Genomic DNA, 22094 nt, shown 5'->3' on the forward strand with positions numbered 1-22094 from the left:
ACCTTTAGCAATACAGTCTCTACACCTCTAATGTTTACAGGCTAATACCCAAAGATTTAGCAAAGTTCTGACAGAGACATTTTATTTACCCAAAAGACTTTAAATGAAAAGAAGCATCAGTTCTTTTATTATACTTTATTAAAAGTTTAACAGAATACTTTTGATATTTACATAAACAGAAAGTCCTGTGAGTAGTCAATAGATTAAATCACATGCCCAGGAATACTATGGATAATCTATTTTGGCACTTTTGTAATGTTTGTGATTACATTCTTTGATTTCAGGTGATGTTTACACAGAAATATAAAATGTTGGACCAATAAGTGCGATTGAGATTATTAGGTATTTTTAAGGTTTTTATGACAGTGCAATGAATAAATATCTTTAAAAGCAGACACTGATTTTTTTAAGCTTTTTTTTAAGTACAAATGAAAACATGGCAAACAAACAAGAAAATGAAATAAAAGAGAAGTGATGGAGATTTAACATGCCTTGTTAAAAAACTTAAAATATTTAAATTAAAAGGTAACACAATGAAGTAAATGTGGATTGAAACTGATTGTGCTTAGTTTACCATAAACCATTAAATGGCTTATAGACTTCTGGATCTTTACACTTCTATAAGAGGCTGAATATTACATCCACAGCAACAAGATTAGATAAAACATGAGCTGTAATAAGCAGAAAAGAAAACCAAGTTATATTATGAAACTTCATGAAATGCTTTAAATCCACTCATTTCTTCTTGACTTGAGCGTAGATGTCATCTGAGCTGTCAGCAGGCTGTGCTCGGTTGCTTGCTGGCTTGGACACTTTGACCTGTGCATACAGTGTCTCCTGCTGCTGTCCACTGTCCTGCACTGAGACAGAGAGCCGCTCAGGTCTCCGCACTGAAAAGTTGATCTCCCCGTAATGGATGGTTTCCTCTGTTTCAGTCGGTGGTTGATGAAGAGCCACCACATGGCCATCTCTTTGACTCTGAAATCAAAGAAGGAAACGTCACATGTTTCCCTGAGTGATAAAACTTCTGAAGAGAGTCCACCAGGGATTGATTTTTATTTCATCTCAATAACTAGCAATAATTTATATTCTTGCAATCTAACATAATAGTCACATATTGTAACACCTGACAGTCACTTAAGATAAATAATTTGTAAGAGCAGTTTCTGCATAATGAGGGAAAGGGTTTAAAGAGTTATGAGTATGCAAAAAATAAAAATACATTATTGGCAACTGGAAACTCAAAAATCAAGTTAAAATCCAGTCTAATCTAATCCTAATCTTATTTTAATCTCATATCTGCTTAAGGTCCCCAAATAAAGAATTCAAATTTCATGACATTACAAAATTGTAGTGTAAATCTAATAAAATAAATACACTAAGAAGAAAAGATTTGAAATCCATATTATTATTAGTGATTGAATAAAACGTTTTTATTGAAAATAAGTTCTTTTCATAATAATGATTTCAATTAATATGCCCTTTAATATATTAATTTTGACTCTTTTATTAAAATTGTTAAAATCTTATGAATTCAACGTTTTATCACGATTCACTATCTCACAGCCTAATTCAGATGATTTTTCATGATATAGAAAACTTTCTTTTTTTTCTTTTTTATTAATTAACGATGCCTTGTCTCATTTCTTTCCTTCAGTCTTTCATCGGGGAAATGTAGAACCTGGGTCTTTGCAGACACAGTGATCTGGTTTGGGTTTTGGTCCTCGCTGCCATCGGTCGTCTTGCGTGCAGTCTCGACCCTCCTGACTTTATAAATGAACCAAGCTCCGTCCTCCAGCGGAGTTTGCGCTGCTCGTGAATGGACGCAACATTTTCACCTCAGTCCTGCTTTGGTTCACAAGGCATGTTTGAAGTGATGAGCCACTGACAAGTATGGGTCCTTCAATGGGCCAAGTTTGAAGTGCGCATTTCTTACGGTCTATAGTTTCTGGGTAAAATTGACATTGACTTTTTTATTCAAGTGTGCTATAATTAATCTTGCGTCATTTTTATAACACGTTAATTTGCGGTGTAATTAATTAATCCAACGCATTAAAGTGACAGCTCTAATTACCACATTAAATTAAGTTACAATATTCTACATCAGAGATCATTATATGACCGATTGTGGAGGTATGGGGTAACACATATAAGACAAAACTCCTTTATGTTTAGATGACTGAAGAGAGCCAAAAGGATTGTTAGTCGATGAAGCTGTGAATGAACCGATGCACTATTTATACATTTCTATGACCTTAAGTTTATTACTTGGTCGTATCTAAACGTGCACAGATTAGTAATCTACAAATGACATGCTGTCTTGTTTTTCTGCTTCCTAATTGAGTATTATGAAATGTTATAAAACTTTGTTTTAATTTACATGAAATGTTTGAAACTTCTTGGCATTGAATGGTGTTAGAAGTTAAAGGGTTAACAAGGAATAGACAATAAGCTGAAGACGACACCTTTTCGATCCTTTGATGTATATTATTTGAAACTCGAGTATAACATCTATGTGTAAGTTTATGGAGATAAATAATCAATGATCGAATAAAATGGTACTACAACTAACATTTCCACAACCAGCTAACCTCTAACAGAGTGTACATTTTGCTTTCACACAGCAGGACACAGTCAGTGTCAACACACATATTAACACTAAACACTTTAATTTTTAGTGTTAATATGTTTAAAGTCTGAGTTAAGTGTGTTCCCACCTGGTTCTGTTGAGGAGTTTGACGTTTCGACTTTAACCACCTGGCCGAACCCTACGTGCCGGGCCACATGACTAAGGGCGGCTAGCAGTCCTCGTTTTTGTGCCGGACAACATGTCAGCGGTCGCTGAACCCTACATGCAGGTCACACGATTACAGGGCAGCTTAGCAGTCAAGCTGGCCACGTGTCGGGTCTGTCAGATCCATTACACGCCGGGCCAGATGGCTATAGGTCAGGTACAGTAGTCGTGCCGGGCTACTTGTCTGCGGCCGGCGAGCCCAACATGTGTGCCACACGACTATAGGGCAGCTTAAAAGGGTCATGCAAAGCCACGTCAGGTGAGAACCTAGACTGGCGCATGATCAGGTAAGTCACCATACAATAACTACACAGGGTGAATACTCTCTGATCGTATTTAACAATTAATCAATGTTCATCATCTAACTCATAAAAATGTTTCCCACAGACTCCAGGCAGCCATAAGGTAAAACCTATATTGATTCTACCTTTGTCTTTCTCACTTTATTTTGGGGGGCATCCTATCCCGCGTCGGCCTCACTACCCCTCAGAGCTCATGAAGTCGTCATGACGGAGTCTAGCCAACAAAAGACTTTGCACATTTCATTCTACAATTGTTGCACATTTCATTGTAATAAATAATTGTTCATTCTTAAGTCTCTCCTGATTGAAATGGAGCTCAGCGTAAGTTCAGACAGGAAGACTGGTGTTATTCTTTCATTCATTCACCTCTTCATTTATTCCTAAACCACACCCCCTACTACCACCTGTATCTCTCTCTGGCAAGCAGGTGATCATGGGCGTGTATCATCCTGGAATTAGCCAACCAGACTCTGCCACGAACTTTCTCTACCAATCAATGGCTTGCTGTCAATAGTTTAAAAACTCTCTCTCTTCCAGTCATCCTGTAGCTGCAGGCATACGCCGCAACCCTCCTCCACCCCAGTCACCTCCTTCCAGCTCAGCAGAGTCCAGGCCCCGGCTGAAACCCACTCCTCTTCTCAGCCTCCATCCTTTTCACCACCACCAGTGTCTAGACTCCACAGGGGGGCATCCTATCCCGCGTCAGCCTCACTACCCCTCAGAGCTCATGAAGTCGTCATGACGGAGTCTAGCCCCCAAAAGACTTTGCACATTTCATTCTACAATTGTTGCACATTTCATTGTAATAAATAATTGTTCATTCTTAATTAAGTATCTCCTGATTGAAATAATAGTCATCTATTGTAACACCTGACAGTCACTAAAGATAAATAATTTGTAAGAGCAGCCTCTGCATATGAGGGAAAGGGTTTAAAGAGTTATGAGTATGCAAAAAATAAAAATACATTATTGGCAACTGGAAACTCAAAAATCAAGTTAAAATCCAGATTAAAGATTTTGCAATAGAAAGTATAAATGAAAACACCTTTCATGGTGTGATCTGTCAAGATACACTTTTTTGGACGCTGCATATAATTCAATCTAAAATTTCAAATAACATTACCACTAGTGCTGTCAGGCGATTAAAAAAATTAATCTAATTAATTACAGGATATGTAATCAATTAATCTTATATTAATCTCATATCTGCTTAAGGTCCCCAAATAAAGAATTCAAATTTCATGACATTACAAAATTGTAGTGCACAACTAATAAAATGAATACACTAAGAAGAAAAGATTTGAAATCCATATTATTAGTGATTGAATAAAAAGTTTTTATTGAACATAAGTTCTTTTCATAATGACATTTCAATTAATATGCTCTTTAATATATTAATTTTGACTCTTTTATTAAAATTTGTTGAAAGGTCCCAGATGATTCACCTCACCACACTGGTCTGAAGCAAGGGAGACTGCTCATCGTCAACAGCTGAAAGCTCGGCTGACACTTTTACCCCCTCACAGGAGAATTTTCACTCAAGCTGAGTTCAGGCTGAATTTAGCTAATCACAATAGTCATATTTTAACTTTTGTAAACCTTATCATAAAAAGTTGATATGTATTACATGCATAATGTGTACTTATAACATTGTAAGGAGTGTCATATTATTATGTGTTAGAATAGTTGGCGGTCATAAAACCGCTCGTGTAAGTGCAGGCTGTAAATCTTATTGGGGGTACTGGACTGCTCACATAGTGGAGTGCGTACAAGTGCCCTGTTAGAGATAAGGGAGTGTCCTGCAGCTGCATGAGAAACACACATATAACCATATGTCTTGTTTTTGCGACATTATTTTTGACGTAACCCAAAATGAATATTGAAATTTTCATGTTGAGAGTCAACCATAGTATATAGGAGGGAAGCACAAGCTTCTCTCTGGTTCGGTCTTCCTTTTTGGGACTTGACTTTTGCTCTACACTTGTTCTGCACCTGTGATCAACTGACTTATATTCTCTTTTATTTAGCTTTAGTCACTCACTGTGAGAATAGCACTCTTTTGTAGGATTTGTATTATTTTGTAATCTCTGTGTTTAATCAATTGTGTTATTATAAAATAAAAGGAAACCTTCCATTGTAAGGACTTTCCAACAAAAACCCTTTTCCTTTTAGATCTTATATTTTTCTCTTGTTGGACCACGACGGACCAAAGGGATAGAAGACTAAGGTAAGAAGCTTTTTGTCCCCATTGTTCCAATACCAGAGAGGAAAACATAGACTGGGGAGGGACACTCCGCTTTAAAGTGGTTAGGACCCACTAGGGCAGCCATCCCCAATTAGCGGCCCCCGGGCCAAATCCGGCCCGCGAGGGCTCAGTGTCCGGCCCGTGCGGACCCAGTGACACAATGTAATAACCTGACATTAGTTGAAATATAGTGTTTGTTTGTATTTTGACCTCATCCCTCACCGTACACTTGACCCGTATTACTGCCCTTCTGCGCATGCGTACACGCATGCGCGCACACGCCTAATCCTCTTCTCTCAGTCATCACCAGCTAGCCGAACGCTTTAGCAAAGCGAAATAATACCAGCAAGAGACGATAAATAATGGACCAAGAACAACATGGCCTCTGTTAAGAAGCGGAAGGTTGACCAGGAGAACCGTCAGTTTAAAGCTAACTGGACACAGGAATTTTGTTTTATTTTACCGGACCATGCCAATGCCAATGCAAAACCAACATGTTTAATATGCACGCAAACTGTTGCTGTGAGTAAAGTCGAGAATCTAAAGTGGCACTTCAACACTATGCATGCAGTTAGCTTCAATGCCAACTACCCAACAAAATCAGATCAGCGTAAACTGAAAATAGCAAACATGCTAACGTCGTACAAGCAGTCCGTTTCTACTATAAATAAATCAACATCCGCACAAGAGAGCGCCACAGCTGCATCAATGCAGGTTTCATGGACCCTTACTAAAGCTAAGAAGCCCTTTGCTGATGCCGAGTTGATTAAAACGTGTGCAGTTGATATGGCAGGTGAAGTTTTAAGTCATGATGAGAAAAAGAAGAAAGCTGTTGTGGAGCTGTTAAAGCAAGTGCCACTGTCGGCAATGTCGGCACATGTCGGCTGGAGAGAGACATTCACGGAAGAAAGTTGCACTTTCCACGGCTGCAGGAGCATTGTGAAAAGCACGACATGCAGGAACATCCAGCGATGAAGGATTTTGTGTCAAGTTTAGCAAAAAACTTCAAGGAACGATTTGAAAACTCCCCTAAACTCTCAAGTGACATCCTCCTCTTCCTGAGACAGCCGTTCTCTGTTCCAGCTGATGGCCAGTGGACTGCAGAGGCCAAAACACTGGTGCCTTCTATTGATGAGGCAGCTCTTCAGATGGAGGTCTTGGAAATGGCAACTTCTGATTTGCTCAAAGCACAGCACAAGGATGTTGGAGTAAGTGACTTTTGGATCAACATGGTTCCACAAGCTCGATTCAGAAACACCAGAGCTGTTGCAATGCTTTTACTGACAATGTTCCCCTCCACATATATATGTGAGTCATCATTTTCTTCAATGAACATGATCAAGAGTCAGGACAGAAACAGACTCTCCAATACACATCTTGGACAGTGCCTCAGGATTGCAATAACAGAGTACAAGCCCAACATCAGAAAGATTGCCTCATCCCGTCGCTCTCACTTCTCTCACTGATTGGTGAGTAAAAATATATTAATTTTCAATCAAAAAGAGTAAATTAATAAAATGAGAGAACACAATTACTTACTGTTAAAATGTCATGCAACAATAAAATAAACAAAATCATTGTAATTAAAAAATAAATAAAACCAAATTATATTGTTTGCCACAAGAAAAGAAAATATTTGTTGTTTACAGCCCGTTATTTGGTAAAAACATATTTTAAACAAGCTTTACTAAAAATGTGTTGTGTTCTTATCTCATCTATGTTTAAAAGGAACAAACTGATAATCTCTCTTTCTCTCTGTCTGTGTGTGTGTGAGTGTGTGTGTGTGTGTGTGTGTGTGTGTGTGTGTGTGTGTGTGTGTGTTTGCTGGTTCTGATGTCCTCCAGTCTGACTGTTACAAAGTCTCACCTGGCTCTTCTTTAGGTGACTGTAGTTGTAGAAAAGCTTCTGACAGCTGTCTGTGTGGAAAGCTGAAAGCCATCTGCACATTTTACTGAAGGGTACACTGTTTAACAATCAGCATCCATGTTACTGATATTGGTTCTGCAGAATTATTCCAGGTCTGTAAAAAAGTTGTCATTATCTTTGGCTGAGGATACTCTTGTTTGTCTTGTGCACCACTTGCTGTGGTGCTGTTGTTTTTTGTTGTTGATCAAACTGGTCATAATTATTTTGATCAAAATATTTTCCCGGGGCATTTAAATAAATAGTGTTGATACTGACTTATTCTCTTTCAAGTGTGCATTTTTTCTCGTCTGTCCTTCAACACAAGCTATGACGACTACTATATCTGCTACTACAACTAACTATCACTGGTACAACTAATCATTACAATAATAGTATTTTAATAATAGCAGCAACAATAACAGCTGCACATAAAACAAAGTTTACTGGTCCAATGAAAAAAACAACAATATCAGACAAATTGGCCCTCGACTTGGCAACCTGGACATAATTTGGCCCTCAGTGAGAACTAATTGGAGAACCCTGCACTAGGGTGTGAGAGACCCAAGGAGAGTCCCCTCCAGGTAACGGCTGCGAAAGAGGCCTTTCCAGTAGTAACAGCCTATGATCTGACCATAGAGGGGAATGACTTCAAAACTGTAATAACTCAATAACTTTAAGAAGTACAAAAGCTGTGTAAACTGTGGATTTCTTTAACCGCTCCTAATAACCAATAGTGATGTTCTAGTTCAAGGCAGCAACAATATCTTTATGAAAGGCAGTTATTGGTCCTCCTGACGTGATTCACACTCGGCCCAGACCAATCAATCAAAGTGAGGCAGGGTAGAGGTTTCAAGGTCAAGTAGTAAATAAGAGCAACAAACTAGGATATTAAAATAATTCCTAAAAATTCCAACTGCTTGGCCGAGATCCCCGCGCTCTCGCAACAAATTGTTAAAATCTTGTGAATTCTATGTTTTTATTGCATTATCACGATTCACTATCTCACAGCCTAATTCAGATGATTTTTTTTTATATATAAAACATTTTTTGCTGTTTTTTTTTAAAATTATTATTATTAATTAATGATGCCTTGTCTCATTTCTTTCCTTCAGTCTTTCATCGGGGAAATGTAGAACCTGGGTCTTTGCAGACACAGTGATCTGGTTTGGGTTTTGGTCCTCGCTGCCATCGGTCGTCTTGCGTGCAGTCTCGACCCTCCTGACTTTATAAATGAACCGAGCTCCGTCCTCCAGCGGAGTTTGCGCTGCTCGTGAATGGACGCAACATTTTCACCTCAGTCCTGCTTTGGTTCACAAGGCATGTTTGAAGTGATGAGCCACTGACAAGTATGGGTCCTTCAATGGGCCAAGTTTGAAGTGCGCATTTCTTACGGTCTATAGTTTCTGGGTAAAATTTACATTGACTTTTTTATTCAAGTGTGCTATAATTAATCTTGCGTCATTTTTTATAATGCGTTAATTTGCAGTGTAATTAATTAATCTAACGCGTTAAAGTGACAGCTCTAATTACCACATTAAATTAAGTTACAATATTCTACATCAGAGATTATTATATGACCGACTGTGGAGGTATGGGGTAACACATATAAGACAAAGCTCATTTATGTTTAGATGACTGAAGAGAGCCAAAAGGATTGTTAGTCGATGAAGCTGTGAATGAACCGATGCACTATTTATACATTTCTATGACCTGAAGTTTATTACTTGGTCGTATCTAAACGTGGACAGATTAGTAATCTACAAACGACATGCTGTCTTGTTTTTCTGCTTCCTAATTGAGTATTATGAAATGTTATAAAACTCCAGTTTATTTTAATTTACATGAAATGTTTGAAACTTCTTGGCATTGAATGGTGTTAGAAGTTAAAGGGTTAACAAGGAATAGACAATAAGCTGAAGACGACACCTTTTCGATCCTTTGATGTATATTATTTGAAACTCGAGTATAACGTCTATGTGTATGTTTCTGGAGATAAATAGTCAATGATTGAATAAAATGGTACTACAACTAACATTTCCACAACCAGCTAACCTCTAACAGAGTGTACATTTTGCCTTCACACAGCAGGACACAGTCAGTGTCAACACACATATTAACACTAAACACTTTAATTTTTAGTGTTAATATGTTTAAAGTCTGAGTTAAGTGTGTTCCCACCTGGTTCTGTTGAGGAGTTTGACGTTTCGACTTTAACCACCTGAAAGACAATAGAGATGTCACCATGATTATTCTGGTGTTGGTGAATTATACTGTTGCTGCTTTTAGAGACTTCATGAACTAGTCCAGATTAGGAGCTACTTCTACATTAAAACAAAGTTTGGAAACAACTTGTTAAAAAATAAAAACCTCTTTTGGGAGACGTATTCATCTGTATAAGAATGCAAAGGCACTGATCTTCTGTTGGAAAACACAGACAGCAGATGACTCATTTATCTCCTGACCAAACTAGATTTGTGATACTTACCAAATACAGACAGCGAGGCAGACGACTACGACAAGGATCCCCAAAGCTGAACCCCAAAGATGAGCGTAATCAGAGTTCTCTGTTCAGTGAAAAACAAGTGGAGTCATTATCTTTGTTTTCTTTCAGGTAGTATTATTAGTAATAAGGACAGAAGACGTATTCAGACCACAGGAACTTTGTCATACTTTGAGGAACTGTTTTATTGATTCTGCACCACAGGAACTATGAGCCTTTTTTAGCTCCTGTTTTAAAGTAGATATTCTCCCCGCACAAGAGGGACAAGAGCCAATCCAGTACCACAGTGAACGTTAGCTAGTAAACAATAGTAAAACTATTAATAATGAATACAACATAGCTCATTTTCCGTCTTCAGGAGCAGATTTATATTTCTTGAGACTGTTGGATTAAGAAAATAAGTTGCATATAAGAGCAAAAAAAGGGAGGGGAAGAAAAACACAATCTTTGTGACTTAAAGAAAAGATGGGTGGTATGCAGACATTTAGAGTTGATATTGCAGCGATCATTTCTAGAACTGTTTGATACAAAAGCAGTCAAGAACAGGAACATTCAAAAAGAGATGAAAATCAGATAAAAATAACAAACAGAAAACAACAGCAAAAAGAACAAAATAAAGGAGGAGAGAAACTTTTTCACTTCTAGTTTTTACCTCCAACTCTCAAATAAATCCTTGATGATGTTTACCTTCAATATAAAGATGAATCTCTGGTGATGTTTCATTGCCGAGCTCATTCTTGGCCACACAGTAATAAACTCCTCCCTCTGTGGCATCAAAGCTGTAAAACTCTCCTTCAGATACCTTCATGGATTCATCTGTGTTGATCCTGAACCAGGTGAAGCTGCTGACAGGAGGCTTGGCTCTGCTGGAGCAGCTCAGGTTCACATGAACACCTGCTGACACCGAACCTGATGGACTGATGGACGCTGAAGTGTTTTTAGGAGGGTCTGAAGAAAATGGGAGATAAACATCATTAATAAAAAAAACAAACCTCAAAATCCTGACATTCTAACAGGATGAAATAATCTCTGGATGTCTCACATGAAACTCTGAGAGTCTTTGTCTCCTCTGCTGTCTTCACATCTTTTCCTTCATTCACAGGATATGATGCAAAACAGGTGATGTTGTCTCCATCATGTTTGTCCGTCAGAGTGATCTGCTCCTGGATTTTAGTGGTGAAGGTTCCGTCTGTGTTTTCCTCCATGTTGTTGAGAGAGTCTTGTTTGAGATTCCAGGTGAGTTTAGGAGGGGAGTTTGGACAGGGAGTGAAAGCTGAGCAGGTTATATTGACAGACTCCGTCTCCTTCAGATCTGCTCGGATCTCTAGTTTGGGGCTCGGAGGAGAATCTGTGGATTCAAATCAAAGATAGTTCACTGATTGGACCACACTGTTAATTGCAAAAAATAACAACAACACATATCAGTCTTCAATCCTTGCCGTATAATAAGGGCCTGAAAAAACAAAGAGTAAGTGCCGCTGAGACCAAAGCTGAAACCAAGTTGAAAGACAACATCATTAACTTACCTCTGACTGTAATGTGAAGAGGATCACAGATAGCTGTTGCCATGTATGGCCAGTTCATGATTCTGAAGTAGTATACGCCTGTATATGTTGTGTTGAAGTTATAAATCAGAGTGGTGCAGCTTTTCATTTTCAAGTTTCCAGTTATGTTCATTGGAAATGTGTTCACTGTCCCGCTGCTGTTGAAAACCACATTTCTTGGTCTGGAGGTCTCTCTGACTTCTTTGTACCATATTCCAAATATTTGTCTTCTGATGTTAAACTCTTCTTCTCTTTTTACTCTAAAGTTACACGGGATTTGCAGACAAGATCCACTCAGTGCTTCCATCATCTTTGGTGTAGTAATGAAGAGAGCTGCTTCTTCAGGACAACCCGCCAAAACACCTGTAATAAAAACAAAAACTAATAAAAACCATGATGTGGAGTATATTCTGCATCAGAAGAACATTTGTTATACATCAACTATTTTCAGCAGGGCTTCCTGTTATATCTGAGAATGAGCCCTGACATTATTCTCCGTCTTTAGCTGCTCCCTCCTTTTACTCCTTTACTTTTCAGTCAGGACATGAAGAGATGAAAGATGAAACTCTATCTGCACTCTTCTCTCTGCTTTGTTTCTACAAGAAGTTCAAACTGTAAAGATGAAACATCTTTGAATGAAAGTGAGTGAACAAACAGCTCACCTGATAGAGAGGAGACAGTCAGTAACATGATGACTGTCAGCATGTTCACTGACAGGACTGCAGTAACACCCATCACCTGGAATTCAAAAGTAAGTTACTCTTCAAAGTTAAAGTGTTTGATTAACAAAAAAACAAACAAATAAAAGCTGCTTTAAACTAGAAACGATGAAATATAAACAGGTGTTATAGCTGACCTTACCGAACAAGCCACCAGGATCTTAAACAGAGAAAATGGAGAAGAAAGATAATTTTTAAATTTCAGCAGAACTGCAACAAACCAGTCACCTCACTGCTGAGACACAAAAACCCCAAAAAGACTTCATATTTTCTTCTTGTACCGTGTGAATGAGGAAGTTGGTGTTCGACACATCTTCTGTTTTATTATTACTGTTTTTCCTTTCATGGTAGCATCAACTAAAGATGGACAGTTAAGACGAGAAAGAGAGAGAACGACACCCACTAAAGGACCCAGGTCAGACCTGATCCTGGTCCACTGTGATATGGACTCTACTTTAAATGGTAAATGCTTGAACTAACTAGTAATATGGGTCTTTGTTGGTAGTGTGACTAGAGTTTAAAGACAGATATAAAGTCTATTATAACCTATGGGTACAGACAGGCCCGGCTTGAATTATGTTGACACAAAACAGATGTATAGGTTCAAATAGAGCAGGAGACAAGCATTCAGTTCACCCATCTATTTATCTAAATATGTTATATTTGTTGCTGGCGTACCTGAGGAAATAGAAATAAGCATTAATTTTATTTCACAGTACAGCTACTGATTTAAATAAACAACAACAACCATTATAACCAGACAGGAAAGTTCCAACGGGACATTGTATTGCAGACCCCACCAGACACCACCATGTGAGCCCACTGTGATCACTAATAATGCAACTTACAAAGCAAGAAAAAAGACAATCTACCCAACACTTGAGTGATCACCAGCCGCTGTAGCTAAAATCGTTGTTATTCTATTTATTCTACCACTTCTCTTATGTTGGCTTATCAGACACTCACAGATGTCATTTCCTCTGGTATATCACATCAAACATGTCGAACAGCCCGACTTGTCTAACTATTTTAGTGTTTATTCAAATAGAAATGTGAGACGTCTGTCTCAGTTGCCTTGTTCTGATAATTACTGATACTTTTGTAATTAATGCAGCTTAATGCCTCACATTTCCATCTTATCCATCCAGCAGATGCATTCACTCTCTCATCGGTCCTCGTTTGGAGACGCTCAGGCCTTCACTATATTGACGATCTTTTTCAGATAATATGTGGATTCTTTTTGTCATGCCTGTCAGAAAATGCAGCGGACCATAATTTGTCGTTGTATTTTTGCAGTTGCATTTTATGAACTTAAAGTTGGGCTATTTATCTAACTTCTTTAAAAACTGTCATTGTTTTTTGTCTGATATCATTTATTTTAATAGAATATTAAATATTATATTTATATTTTATATTTACTATTAGAATCATAATCATGTTCAACAAAATTTCAGCAAGGGATTTGTTGGGGTCCAGCCAGAATGACAAAGCTCAGGCTGTGTCGTTTGGAGAACTACAACAAAAGACTCTTTATCCCAGCATGCCTTGCAGGTACTCCCAGAATGCTTTGCCACACCTAACACATAGGTGTGAAGTCTGGGAGGTATAAAGCCTGCCATGCTTCATTGTTCTGCCTCTTTCAAACGTCGTCTGGCGACGTCCGGGGATACCCAACTCTGTTCCTGTTTCACAGCACGCTTCTCTTTGTTTAAAAGTTTTGGCACACCGAAAACAAATAAGTCCGATTTGATGATTCAACAGCGAGATGTTTCACAGGGATCAATATATTGGGTCCACTTCTTTTTTCTGTTAATGATTTGCCATTAATGCTTACAAATGTCTAGTTAAACTCTGATACTGTCATATATTCATCAAGTATTGATTTAACAGAAATACAAACCTCTTTTAAATATCTTGGTGTCTGGCTTGATTCTGAACTGTAGTTTAAATCACTTATTGATCATTTGTAACAAAAAGTCAATTTTGCTATGTTCAGTATCAATCTCGTGACTGATTTACTTTCAATGTTTGTAAAAGGCTTTCCACTCAACTAATACTGCCAATTTTTGATTACACTGACATTATATACCTAATCTAAATCTAATCTTGCTCTGCTCAACTCGGCATACAATAGACTTTGCAGATTTACCCTTGGTTTGTTATTCTACTCATCATTGTTCATTGTATGTTGCACTAGGTTGGCCATCAGTCACTCAAAGAAGACAAGCGCACTGGATCCAGTTTCTATTCCATACACTTTAATTTTCCACCTTAAAACAATATTTTCTATTTGTTTCAGGGCCAATAAGAAGTCCAAACTTTGATGAAGGGTAAATATGAAGTCATTAAATGTTGTTTTCTAAACATCACAAGTGATGAATACGTTGTCTGTTAGTGACCAAACCATATCACAATGTGTTTGATTGTACATCTTTACACTCGAATAACATGATTGAAAAGTGACAAACACTTTTCAAACACAATTTAAGCACACGTGAAACACCATGACAATGTATTATCTGAAAAAGAAGTTACAGTTGAGCAAAGTGAGGAGATCCTTGAACTACGATCTCAACATCTCCAAAAGTGAACCACACTCAAAGAGGAAACTTCAGCTATTTCTTCAGATGTATCTTTAACCTCACATTTTAAAATATATGATTTGAAAATAAAATAGAAATGTGTTTTGAACGTTCATATTTTGACAGTATTTGTTGAGTACTGAACACTTTTCAAAATCAGATTAGATTGGAAAATCTTTTGAGTGCCATACAGGCAATACACATCATAAAAACAGCTCAAAGACAGAAGACATAACTCCCATATCATCCTGATGGCCATTAGATAAGGTTCCCAAAGACCAATAGTCCATAGTATAAATGTACAGGCCACAATGCACCCAGGGAGTCTCTGAGAGATCGCTCTCCAGAACAACTTTCAGGGCTTTCAAAGATCGCTGTACTGTTCCCAGCAGGTCCTCTGAAGCCTCTTGTAGGACCCAGGGTGGCTGATTAAACATGAAGACATGTTTCCTGTAATGGTAATATAATGTACTAGTAAGAGCTAGTCTCCTCCTCCTAATGTTGTGTTTAAGTTGTTCCAGCAGCTACAGTCTGCTGTGGAGCTGCTGTAGGTTTCTCTGTTCTGGTCAGTTTAAAATGTAGAGCCTTCTTTGTAACTGAAAGGAAATTTAAAATCTATTCAGTGTGGACTCCACCACTCTGGGTATCAACTCATAGTTTCTACTTCCTGTCATTTTGTTTTCTGTACACATCGCACACATTTGCTTTGAACATTTGTGGAAATGTTATAAAGTGAAAATGTTGACACAAATAAAAATAAAAAAACACAGTAAAGGTTTATTTAATGTTTGAACTCCAAAGAAGAAAATGCAAATGTTGACTCCGGCCCAACAGTCGATCACTATCGTCTGTTAACAAACGTTGACATGAATCAACCAATCAATGTACTTCTTTTATAGCACCAATTCACTACACGCTATCTCAAAGACAATTTACTCGTTATTGTATTATATTACAAAAGCACGTATGACAAAAGACATGTTTTATTTAAGGGAACAGCTGTATAGTATGCCGTAGCATAAAAAGACAATTTGTAGAGTCTGTTACGGTTTTCAGAATAGGACCTAAATGCACGGCACAGAAAACGGCAATAAGTAGTAACAATAATTTAATGGAACGAGGGGTAGTGACACTAGTGAACAAGATGAGCGAGAGTCCAAGCGCATAAGTGAGCGGTGCAACAATAATCCTGGTGACGATCCCAAAAACCCAATTCCAGGAGGATTTGGAGGTGAATCCAAACCAACGAACAGTGGACGAGCAGAGGACAGGTAAGTCTTGACAAGGAGCTAACGAGGGGAAAAACACGGAGAGGGTAAGTACGATGAGAGCACGGAGAACATCAAAATACAAAACCTGGAGCGCCTGATATGAGCTCTGATCCCAACGAGGTGAAGACAATAACCTGGCGCCGGTTGCCTGGAGAGAGCCGGCTTAAATACTGGAGCTGATGGTGATGATCCACACCTGTGCGCGTAACTGCAACCACTGTAGCCAAGAGGGGGGGGGGGGGCACAGGAGGAGCAGACAGACAGGGAACACTAACAACAAACACACGTGGAAAGCACTAAAAACCCCTTTGCATAACAGAGTCATGCAAAGAACAACGTGCACAAACACAGACTCGTCAATATTATGAAGAAAAATGTTTTAAAAAGCTTTTTACTACTACTACCCTATAGTTTGTGACCACGAAATAATAGTGATTATAATAACCCAGAGTTATAGTCAATGCAGACTTACGTGAAATGAAGAAAAAAAACTATTAGCTTGCTACCTTAAGTCTACAGAGTACCAATAATTAATTATTTTTTAATTATTGGATTAATGAAGACAATCACTGTTATTCAGTGTCATTAGATCAGCAAGAGTTTTGTACTTGTAATGAGTGCTTACAAACCATCCATCTCAAAACTAACACAAGCAAAATGATAAAACCTTCGGGGACTTGATGGAAATGTAACTGTAGGAAATGAAATTCTTCTCTGCCAGCTGAGTTTCTTCTGAATCTACAAAACCACGTCAGTAACAGTGACGAGCTCAGCAGGGTCTCACAGCATATACTGCAAGTGTGCACGTGTAGGGAAGGATCAAAGACACTAGGCTAAATACTTGAGGCTCACAAACATCACAGGATAAAAAAAACACAAAAAAACATGACTCATAAGTAGATTAATCACATTGACTTGCATTGTCAATAAAAGTCTGTTCAGTAAATAAAGTATGAGTGAACAGTAACACCACTTTACTCTAGGGGTCACTGAAGGACAGACGATAAAATGATTAAGCTTTGAGGATTACTTAACCATAACCCAGTATTGTGTTAAACTACTGATGATGAAACAGAGTGTAATTCACTGGCTGGTTAAGAGGTAATTAAGTTTAAGAAACCTAATGATTGACCTGATCACCCAGTTTGTTCTACGATATATATAATTATCTACCATATTACTGCATCAATAATTGTTTAGAAGGACTTATTGAAAGTTCATCACTATTTTAGTCATGCTTGAGTCTTTGCTCAATTCATCCTAATGACCAGTTATATACTTAAAATAATCTACATGGATTGATAAGGAGTTAGTCATGTATCTATAATACACATACAGTACAGTGAGCTCTTCTTTAATTCCTTCATAGTTTTCCAGGTAAGAAGTGAACATTTCATCTGGTTATATTGTTTTTCCTAACTTGAGCGTAGAGATCGTCTGGGCTGCCAGCAGCCTGTGTTTGGCTGTTTGCTGTCCCGGACACTTTGACTTGTGCATACAGTATCTCTTGCTGCTGTCCTCTGTCCTGTGCCGAGGTAAAGGATGGTTCATCTTTCATCCTGGAGAAGTCTATCTCTCCGTAGTGGATATTTTCTTTTCCTTCTTCCTCTGTTGTCGTTGCTGGCTCTCCTGTAGAAATCTCTTCACCAGTTTGACTCTGAAGAAAACAAATCACCATAAGAACTGTGGGTTGAACCTTCAGCTGGATGCAATCAATATTTTCAGACCCATCTCACCATTTTAATCAAAATGTAGTCATTCTCAGTTTGACAAGAAATGTGTAAAAGTGTTGTGATAACTGAATATTTTGGTTTTATTTTATCTCAACTGATGTAAAGTTTTCAAAGGTACAAAAATGATTAATAAAAATTAGAATCATGAGTCAAAATGACCTTATTGGCCACATATTTCTTTTTCAGTCAAGAGGCCCCTGATTCACATCGTTGTTTGTTCAGGAAATAAAAGTTAAAATGTTCACGCAACTACGAAAAGGATTCAAAGTTGACCAGGGGGACTTCAGTGATGCAGCGATAAGTGCGTGCACCCAATGACAGTGCCTACCACAGGGTTAAAACCAATCTGTTCTCTCTCCCTCTCCCTCCCTCTCTCTCTCTCTCTCTCTCTCTCTCTCTCTCTCTCGGATTTCTGACTCTATCCACTGTCTTATCGCTTCAAGGCGCAAAAAGCCCCAAAAATCAATCTCTAAAAGTTGACCAGGATTTGAGCGAACAAAGCGAGAATTACATCACAGCCTAGAGTCCGTAAAGTCATTAAAGTGGATGAATATAAAGAGTGAGTGCCTGATGGTCAGTGTGAGAAGAAGTCACATGTGCAGCACTGTGAGTTACAGTTTTGTGTTTTCCCACCTGAGTCCGTTGTGCAGTTGGATGTTTTGACTTTAAATGCCTAAAAGACATGAGAGGCTGAGATTGTACTTTGTTTAAGGTTTGATCAATTTCTTGCTAGTGATGTATATTAATATATTTCAAGTGCTGCTGAAACACCAGTGCCAGTATCTGAGTTTTCAGTTTTTATCTGATTCTTACCAAACAAAGACACCCAGACAGATAGACGCAACGATCCCAAGGATTCCTCCAGTGACTGCCGGCCATTGTGAAAAGCTCCCAGCCGGAGCCCCTAAATAAATTCGAGCAATATTAAATACGAAGTGAAAGTTAAAAAAAAGCTGATTCAATGTGGATATGCAAAACTTGTGATGTAACTACTGGATATCGAAGTGCTCAACAGGGTACTGCAGCAAAAAACACAAAAAGTCAGGCATAAAGCAACAGAAAATTGGAAGAGTGAAAATAGTAGCTTGCATATAATCAATAATATAATATAAATGATAAAGATATATCTAATTCTTACAGACAACAAGTCATGCAAAATGAGCTGTTACTTATTTGTGAGATAAAACAATAAAGTTATGTGTTTACCTTCAATACAAAGATGAATCTCTGGTGATTTTTCATGTCCGAGCTCATTCTTGGCCACACAGTAATAAACTCCTCCCTCTGTGGCATTAAAGCTGTAAAACTCTCCTTCAGAGACCTTCATGGATTAATCTGTGTTGATCCTGAACCAGGTGAAGCTGCTGACAGGAGGCTTGGCTCTGCTGGAGCAGCTCAGGTTCACATGAACACCTGCTGACACCGAACCTGATGGACTGATGGACGCTAAAGTGTTTTTTGGAGCATCTGAAGAAAATGTGAGATAAACATAATGAATTTTAAAAATTAAATTAAAAAAACTCAACATCCTGACATTCTAACAGGAGGAAATAACAATCTGTGGTTGTCTCACATGAAACACTGAGAGTCTTTGTCTCCTCTGCTGTCTTCACATCTTTTCCTTCATTCACAGGATATGATGCAGAACAGGTGATGTTGTCTCCATCATGTTTGTCCGTCAGAGTGATCTGCTCCTGGATTTTAGTGGTGAAAGTTCCGTCTGTGTTTTCCTCCATGTTGTTGAGAAAGTCTTGTTTGAGATTCCAGGTGAGTTTAGGAGGGGAGTGTGGACAGGGAGTGAAAGCTGAGCAGGTTATAGTGACAGACTCCTTCTCCTTCAGATCTGCTGGGATCACCATGCTTGGTACTGGAGGTGTATCTGAATACAAGTGTGGAAATTGTCAATGTATATACAAATATATTATATTTCAGAAACAGCCATCGGATAAAGATTGATAAAAAAAAAAACAAGATTGATAAAAAAAAGTACCAAAAAACCAAAGCGCTTACCTATAACTGTTATTCGAAGAGGATCACAAAGAGCTGTGGCTGTGAATGTACTGCTTTCGATTCTGAAGTAGTATGTGTCGTTATATGTTGAGATTATTGGAGAAAATAAAGTGGTGCATTGATTCTGACTGAGGTTTCCAGTGATATTCATTGGATAGATTCTGACTGTCCCGCTGCTGTTGAATATCAGATTGCTTGGAATGAGATCAAAAAAGGGGGAGCTCTTAGTCCATAACCCGAAGATTGGTATTCTGCTGTCAAACAATACTTCTTCAAGAGGTTTAAAGGTACATGGGATCTGCAAGCAAGATCCATTCAGTGCTTCCATCTGCTTTGGTGTAGTGATGTTGAGGTCTGATTTATATACACATTGAGCCAGTGCACCTGAAAACAGACTCATTGTTAATATAAAGTGGAATCGATTTCTTCGACTGGAAAGGCATGATGTGTTACACTTTGCATATTGATATTTGTTTTAAATTTATATTACGTTACAAATGAAATTCATTTTCATGTATTATTCATGAGCAGCAGGTTGTTACACCTGTTTTCCCTACAGACTGTAAATATTCATGGATAAAGCCTGCTGTCAGCCATCTGTTGCAGCAGGGAGTTCTGCAGGCTCCTGCTGGAAATCCTGTCTGAGCTTGAGCGACAGGCTGAGAACTGGAGCTGAGGCGGGTTTAAAGCCTCTTGACAATCCTTTACATTGGTTCCACCTGTCAGTCACATCAGCTACACACCTAACTATGGATTAAACATTTCATTTTCAAAATCAAAACAAAGCAGTTTAGGATTTTGCACTTCCATATTGGCTTCATGTTTAATAACTGGAGGATGTGCTTGTTTTTTCATGTGCTGCTCAAAATGTCTGTATATTAGTCATCAACGTATTGTGTTTTGACATTTAAATTATGCTGTTTTTATGTTGTTTCTTTTGAGAGTGATGTGATTTGATTGGGATGCAAGGATTTCTGAGCTTGTAATGAAAGACACATTTGACACAAAGTGTCTTCTTATCTTATCAGGATGTGAACAATGTCAGAAATATCTGCTCTAGAATGACTTGAAACTGTAAATCAGAGAGAAATGTCTTTAAGTGAAAGAGACTGAACAAGGACTCACCTGGGAGAAAGAGGACACTCAGTAACATGCTGGCTGTCAACATCTTCCCAACAAGAGTATCACCCTTCATCACCTAAGTTGAGTTACATTTAAGTAAAATGTCATGGGTACAACAGGGAAGAAGATCTCCATTTTGACTACATACATTTTTCATGATCAATAGATAAATTAAGAGACACAACGTTTAATTGAAATGAAAAATAAAAACACTTTTGAAGGTATTACACTTCACCATTAGTCAAATATTGCTTGCTTTGTCGCTGAGTTAAGCTATTTTTCCCTTTTGGATCGAGTTCTTTTTTTCCTGGAGTATATGTAATATAAGTAATACAATCAGTAAAAAGCTCTTACCAGATGAGCCCACGTTAAACGGAGAGTTTTTGAGAAGTTCTTCTATGGGTGATGGTTCAGGAATTTGAGAAGAAGAACAGAATTAATACTTCTCTTTTTATCTGCTGTTTACTAAGCAGACTTCCTGTGTGTCATGGATACTCTGAAATAACGTTTTGAAATACTATCAAGCAGAGAATTATGATAAACATTCAGTATGTCAAAGAAGTTACTAATTTTGAAACGTACAGTTAACTATATGTACTTCATGACATTTGTGGAATGTTTGGGATATATGATATTATGGGATTTATGGGGCCGCTATTGATAAAAGGGAGAAAATAAAATCAAATAATGATAAATCAGCCCAAATCTTTTAAGATCTGTGAAATGTGTTGTGGTCACATGAAAGTAATCTAACCATATGATACACAAGCTCAACTCAACTCAACTCAACTTTATGTATAAAGCACTTTAAATAGCCACAGCTGGGACAAGTGCTGTACACACATGAGAAAAAAGAGCATAAAATGTAACACAAACAATAACAGGGTTAAAACAATAAAAACAATAAAACACTAAAACAGGAACAGAGTCTCATGCTGGGTTGAAAGCCAAATGTGCACATCACCTTTACACATCACCTGCAGCACAATGTTCATGTTTTCTGTTAGTAAATGAATTAATGTCGACCTCTGCTTTTTCGTTGATTCTTCAGTGAGCTTCGAATGAACAGCTGAGACAGCTTGCCTACAGCAACATACCTACATAACTGTGGTTAGGTTAATGTAAATATACAGTGTTTGTCGATGTGGATTTGTATGTGCTGCTGTCAGATCCCAGCAAAGTGGTTAGCTTGAGTGTTACTGAACTCATTTCATCTTAAAAAATCATATATGTCACCTCTTTACAAATCATCAGATTAACTTGCAAAACTTCAAATACATCACAGATCTTAATAATTACCATCATGCTGAACTTCTGTTGGCTATGTTGAAGACTTGAGCAAACTGTATGACAGGTTAGTATCCTCT

General features: G+C 38.0%; 1 protein-coding gene and 1 long non-coding RNA gene across 2 annotated transcripts in view; both read right to left on the minus strand.

Annotated features, from left to right (window-relative positions):
- Nucleotides 1-21118, minus strand: part of LOC306835293 (B-cell receptor CD22-like) — a 28767-nt gene extending 7649 nt beyond the window's left edge. Inside the window, exons 1-3 of the mRNA XM_079361749.1 lie at nt 21082-21118; nt 20731-20803; nt 19606-19989 (exon numbers count right to left, since the gene is read on the minus strand). Coding sequence (XP_079217875.1) covers nt 19606-19989; nt 20731-20800 — 454 coding nt within the window. The 5' untranslated portion in view covers nt 20801-20803; nt 21082-21118. The remainder of the gene's footprint in view (nt 1-19605; nt 19990-20730; nt 20804-21081) is intronic.
- On the minus strand, nt 11346-12230 carry LOC306835297. Its single transcript, XR_013780619.1, has 3 exons — nt 12152-12230; nt 11953-12028; nt 11346-11653 (listed from the first exon to the last, which is right to left on the minus strand). It is a non-coding gene; the product is annotated as an uncharacterized lncRNA (long non-coding RNA).
- Nucleotides 21119-22094: the final 976 nt, after the last annotated feature.

This window comes from Symphodus melops, assembly GCF_947650265.1.
Source record: "Symphodus melops genome assembly, chromosome: 14".
NCBI lineage: Eukaryota > Metazoa > Chordata > Actinopteri > Labriformes > Labridae > Symphodus > Symphodus melops.